This window comes from Lipotes vexillifer, unplaced genomic scaffold, assembly GCF_000442215.2.
Source record: "Lipotes vexillifer unplaced genomic scaffold, Lipotes_vexillifer_v1.1 scaffold1824, whole genome shotgun sequence".
Taxonomy (NCBI): domain Eukaryota; kingdom Metazoa; phylum Chordata; class Mammalia; order Artiodactyla; family Lipotidae; genus Lipotes; species Lipotes vexillifer.
Window position 1 is genome coordinate 306,286 of NW_006789288.1, and position 5,986 is coordinate 312,271.

A 5,986-nucleotide genomic window follows, 5' to 3' on the forward strand; every position below is an offset into this window, starting at 1 on the left:
AGCAGGAATATTCTGGTGAGATGCACACCAGGAGAAAAGTCAGTACTTAGGAGAATCATGTGATTTTAGCAGGTAGCCGGCAGGAGCACGGTTAACAGGGCACTTAGCACTGCTGTTTGCTCCAGTGGAACCAAGAGCCCAGGAAGGAGGGAGGGGAGCAGGAGCTGAAAATGACCTTCAGCATAAGGTCACTGCCTGTTTTTAGGGCTGAGGAAGAAGACATAAAGGAGGTAAGCAATTTGTCCAAGGTGATATTCAGAGCAAGCCCCAGTGGGACTACAGGGAAGGTAGACCAGGAGAACATCTGGCCTCTTTTTCTTGGCCTGGATCTAGGTCTCAAGATCTGCTTCTGCCATGTTGGTGACAGTTATCAAAAATCCGAACACAACAAAGGCCAGATGTTTATAGCAGTTTAACTATTTTTACTACCCTCATTCCCACCTCCAAAATCATTCTAAAAAATAACTCCTGCCCTTGGGGTTGGGCATATACTTGTCACTTTACACTTGTCAGTAATTTTTAATTTTACCATAAGCATATATTATTCTTCTCATTATTCTTTCAAAAATAGTTACTGTAGCCTAGTTTATATTTTCACAAATTCTAGAAAGACCATGACTGCAGAATTCAGAACTTAGAGTCCTTCCAGATTAAATGGCAGTGATGGAAGATGCCTGGGAGTGATGCTCCTTTACCTAACAGTGTCTGGAGCAAGTCACAAAAAGCCACACGGGTAATTCTTTTCTATTCTCATAGCTTACATTCAAAACATCCCAACACTAGTAAATTTGTCCAGTCATATAACGGGTGGTGCTTATAAGGACATGGTGAGAAGAGGGTAGTGCTGGAGAACGGAGGGTAGAAGCCTCACAGTATCTGCCAGAGAAGTCTTTCCCTTTGCATGGGCATGTGGTATTATCATTGAGGGCAGGATTCCCTCACAAACTACTCAGTTTCCTCAGTCACACTGAGCTACTTGCAGTTCCTAGAATGTCACACTTCTTTTTCGTACCTTGGAAGAAACTGCTTTCTCTTTCAGAAACTTTTCAACTCCCCGGCCTCTTTACCCCTTTTCTCCTTCTTTGCACCCCTCTGACTCACCCCTGCCATCTCAGCTCATACAATACCTCCTCATGCTTCCATAAAATTCAGATTGTCACTTTGTCTTGCTCCCCTAGAGGCTGAAAAACTTGTTGAGGTGTAGTACCCAGTTTTTGTCCATTATTATATCTCTAGTGCCTGTTATAGTATCTAAAATACTGAAGGCATTTGGTGAATGTTGAATGGCTGAATGCAAAAAGAGTCACCAGCTGACATGACAGAGCAATGTCCATTTCATCATAACTCACCTTAAGCCTTTGCAGCAGGTTATGTGGGGTTTTTTTTTCTTAAATTATCCTGTTTGAAGGTAAAATGGAATCCATATAGGTATTTATTGACATTTCAGGTAATCTGACATAGCCAATATTGTCAGGAGCTCTTTACTAGTTGCACACAAAGGGATGACTAAGTTAGACATTTAATTTTTTTAATATTTATTTTATTTATTTATTTTTGGCTGCATTGGGTCTTAGTTGTGGCACGCGGGATCTTCATTGTGGTGCGCGGGCTGCAGAGCGCATGAGCTCAGTAGTTGCGGCACGTGGACTTAGTTGCCCTGCGGCATGTGGCATCTTAGTTCCCCAACTAGGGATCGAGCCCACGTCCCCTGCATTGCGAGGCAGATTCTTAACCACTGCACCACCAGGGAAGTCCCTGGACATTGTATTCAAACATTTTACATTTAGAATTTGATCACACTTCCTATCCAAATACTGCATCCTGTTTCTCCCTTTCAGGTTCAGTTACTTAGGAATTATTAATTATTCTAATCTGTTGTTTTTATCTTCATATTAAAGCCTTGTCTTAGCTCCTCTAATTTATTGTGTTATTTTAATTAAAAGCTTAACCTAATTTCACCTAACGGATAAGCAAAAAAGGAAGAGTATTTCCTAGGATTGTAGGGTAGTCTCTTTCACAGCTAAAGTGCCAAAACCTGTTGCCTGTATTTGAAAACTAACTAAAGAGCTGTCTGACTTTTCCATTCTAGGCATGCTGCTTGCTGGGTTTCTCATCAGAAATATCCCTGTCATCAGTGATAACGTACAGATCCAGCACAAGTGGTCTGCTGCTTTGAGAAGCATAGCCCTGGCTGTCATATTGGTTCGCGCTGGTCTTGGGCTTGATTCAAATGTATGAAGTACAAATGTCTAATTATTGACTAGGAATTTTGTCCCTTCACCACTGCCAGTGTTGAGAATCACTGAGCTTTGGGAGATGGAAGTGGGCATCGTGCATGACATTCTCAAGAAGAGAAGAGAATCTGTTTCATGCAGAACTCTCCCCAGAAGATGTTCCCATACTCTTTCTTGGAGAAAGGTGGAGTTACTATGTGGGGACAGCACCAAGAATAAAGGCCCCCCCCTTTTCTCTGACAGAGATATGGGCCATAGTTATAAATTATGGTCATGAGAGAGAAGACATCATATTTTTGGCATGCGAAGCCCTATATAAGAGTTTAGGGCTAACTGTACTGGCTCAGGAAACTGCCTCCTATATAGAATGAGTCTCAAGTATGAGTTTTTTTAAATGCTTTTTTTCATTAGGAATGAATTTTTGGAATGTTTTGATTTAGAAATGCATGTTTTGGGGGACGGAGGTTTTCACCCAAGCCTCATTTGGGGAACCATTAAATTATAAATAAAGCTAACACTGAGAGGGTTAAATCAGCTAGCGTGGGGATTATGAACACAGACTCTGGAAGCAGCCCGCCTGGGTGCAAACCTAGCTCCACAACTCGCCAGTGTCATGATCATAGGCAAATCACTTTAACTTGAGCCTTTTAAGATGAGGACATCTGCAAAATGGGCATAATATTACCTATATCGTAGGGCTGCTATGAGGAATAAATAAGCTAGCTCGAAACACTTAGAACACTAGATGTTCTAAGTGGAACATTCCTGGAAGATTTGTGATGATCCAGATGTGGGCTGAATATTGAAGCAAAAGCATTTAATGTCATAATCTCTGCATGTCTTTAGAGAATTATTTTAGTATGTGTAGTTTTCTATTGCAGGCCCTGGAGAAGGTGAAGGGTGTTTGTGTAAGATTATCCTTGGGTCCTTGTCTTGTGGAGGCGTGTGCATCTGCTCTTCTTGCCCACTTCCTCATGGGTTTGCCATGGCAATGGGGATTTATGCTGGGGTAATGGTTTTTCTTTATCGTATGAAAATATGCACAGACATTTAGGGCTTTCACCGATTCCTTACAAGAGAACACGTGATAGCATTTTCTTAAGGACATCAGAAAATACAACATCGATATCAGCATAATCTAAATATTATAACTTCAAATGATAGTATATGTGTATAGTGTATGTCTAGCTTTTGCAGTGATTATAATAATTTAAACTATTCAAGAAGTAATGATCTTTTGCCTATACGTGATTCCAGACTGGTGAGAGAGATGCCAGGTCTCACCTCAGAGTCTGGTATAAAGGATAATAAATATATCAACAGTCATCAACACCCAGAAGTATTTTCCTCCTTCTTTTGTCACCAGACTGTTTGATTAGATGGTTCTGCTGTCTCTTCCTTCCACTGTCAGTTCTTATTTCTAATGGTTAAAAGCCATGAGAATTAAATAAATATGAAAGTACTTAGCTGCTTGGATTCAGATCCCAGCTCTATGACTTTGCGTTATGCAATCTTTGGCCAGTTATTTAATCTCTCTGTGCCTCAGTTTACTCATTTGCAAAACAAAGATAATGATTGTAGCTTTTTCATGGCGTTATTGTGAGGATTAAATTAATATATGTAAGGTGCTTAAAATGGTGTTTGGCACGTAGTAAGCACTATAAAATGCTTTCTGGTGTGACTACTGCTGCCATTATGAGTGTCACTGTCAATGTCATTATGGCCTTTTCCTTCTAATCTGTTGTCTTATTTTACATACTCAATCCTGGTAAAAGGCCTAACGTCACTGGGTTCCAATCCAAAAAGTCTGTGGCCATGTTTTTCAAACCTCACACCATAGTGTTTTGTTTTTAAAAAAAGGCAGATTCCTGGGGCCTAATCCTATTAGGTCTTCTATACCACCCATAAATATAACTTTTTAGGCAGGCTAAGTAGTTCTAACACAGGTTATCCATGGCCATACTTTGAAAAAAGTGTTCTATAGAACTTGCATATATGTATGTGTTTCTGGGTTGGTGCTTTGCTCCCATCTGAAAGACTTTAGTTGTCCAAAGTGTAACCTCTAAAAGAGTAGAGGTTATTATACTTTCAACAACAATAATAATAATAATGAGTAAGATACTGTCATAAATGCCTAAAGCACTGCCTGCTTAGTTTTGTTTTAGGTGCTGTATCTCCAGCTGTCGTGGTGCCTTCAATGCTCCTTTTGCAGGAAGGAGGCTATGGTGTTGAAAAAGGCATCCCGACCTTACTCATGGCTGCTGGCAGCTTCGATGATATTCTGGCCATCACTGGCTTCAACACCTGCCTGGGCATGGCCTTTTCCACAGGTACAGGGATCCGTTCCCAACGTGCTGTTCTCTTGCACTCTAGAAACATAGATTGTGGCGTTACAAGCATGGCATAGTTGCTTGATAATTAATTAAGGCAAAGTAAAATGGAAAAAGTCACCTCCCAAGATTTAGTTCCATACTAGGAAGGGACCAGTAGCTTCACCCTCTGGACACAGACTGCTCAAGCAGTTTGGTAAGTGCAGTAAGGGGAGGTTCAAAGGACTTAAAGAAGATTTAGAGAAGGACTAAAACAGCTTCTGCATGGAGCCTCTGGGAAAGTTTAATCTTGGAGACTTCACACAAGGGATAAGTAGATTTTCAATGAGCACAATGACAGCAGGCCAAGTGGGAGGAAGAGCACTCTTCTAAAATAGGAACAGTTTTATCATTGGGTGGGTAATAGCAGCAATGATTTTAATGGGTATCTTTTCCATACTTAACCAAGTGTTTGAAATGGATGCATTATGTTTTAAGTAGTACTGAACAAGAACTTAAGGCATTTTTTTTCTCTCCCACTATTCAGTACCTTTACTCTCCTCTGGCACAGCATAAATTTAAGTTCACTTTTTAATCCACGTCCAAGAGTTGGAAATAAGATTTGCAATTTCATATTAGTCACAAAATGTAATTGTAGCTTAAATTTAGCTTCAGATTATTTAGTGGGAACACGCCTTCATAGAAAGTCATGTACTTTTAGCCTCTCCACCCGGCTGTAGTTGTTGTCCCATTTTGGGGGGTTATATATGATTTCTGCTGAGTACCTAGAACTTGGCCTCTTCCTGTTGCCCCAAAGTTGCCTTACATCCAGTCCCTGCCATATGTCACTGGTTAAATTAATCTTATCAAAAACATGGCTTTCATAAAGTTACCTTCTTGTTCAAGAACCAGTGAGGATTCCCTCTTATCTATTAAGTCAAATCTACACTTTTTTTCTCTTTTGGAAACCTTGTTCTGACGCTGAACTGTCTTGATAATAAAGTGCTTATTTGCAGATTAAAAAACAAAAAAACAAAAAACTGCTCTACCTATCCAGAAGTATGTTTGCACTGTTTTCCTGGTATACACCTTTTAAACAGTAGCTCTCAGCCTCAGCTGCATACTACAATTACGTGGGGAGTTTTTTAAAATACTCTTGTAGGCCCTGCCTTAGGCCAATTAAATTAGAACTTCTGGGAATGCAAACAATGGCTTTAGAGCAACAGTTTGCATTAGAATCACAGGGGATGGGGAAAAGCAGGGCAGGGAGGGCAACCAGGAGGGTCTGCAGGGCTGCCGGCTGTGGACTCTGCCTGCAGAGCCTTCCCAGTCAGCAGTGCTGTATTCCCCTCTGCCCTGCCCCACTAAATGTGGTCCTTAGGCCTTTTGCATGGAACTAGCTGGAGCTTCTTTTTTTTTTTTTTTTTTTTTTTTTTTTTTTTT

At 40.6% G+C, this 5,986-nt stretch overlaps 1 protein-coding gene across 1 annotated transcript in view; it reads left to right on the forward strand.

Annotated features, from left to right (window-relative positions):
• Nucleotides 1-5,986, forward strand: part of SLC9B2 (solute carrier family 9 member B2) — a 38,327-nt gene that overhangs the window by 12,042 nt on the left and 20,299 nt on the right. Inside the window, exons 4-6 of the mRNA XM_007462457.1 lie at nucleotides 2,090-2,232; nucleotides 3,116-3,243; nucleotides 4,389-4,564. Coding sequence (XP_007462519.1) covers nucleotides 2,090-2,232; nucleotides 3,116-3,243; nucleotides 4,389-4,564 — 447 coding nt within the window. The remainder of the gene's footprint in view (nucleotides 1-2,089; nucleotides 2,233-3,115; nucleotides 3,244-4,388; nucleotides 4,565-5,986) is intronic.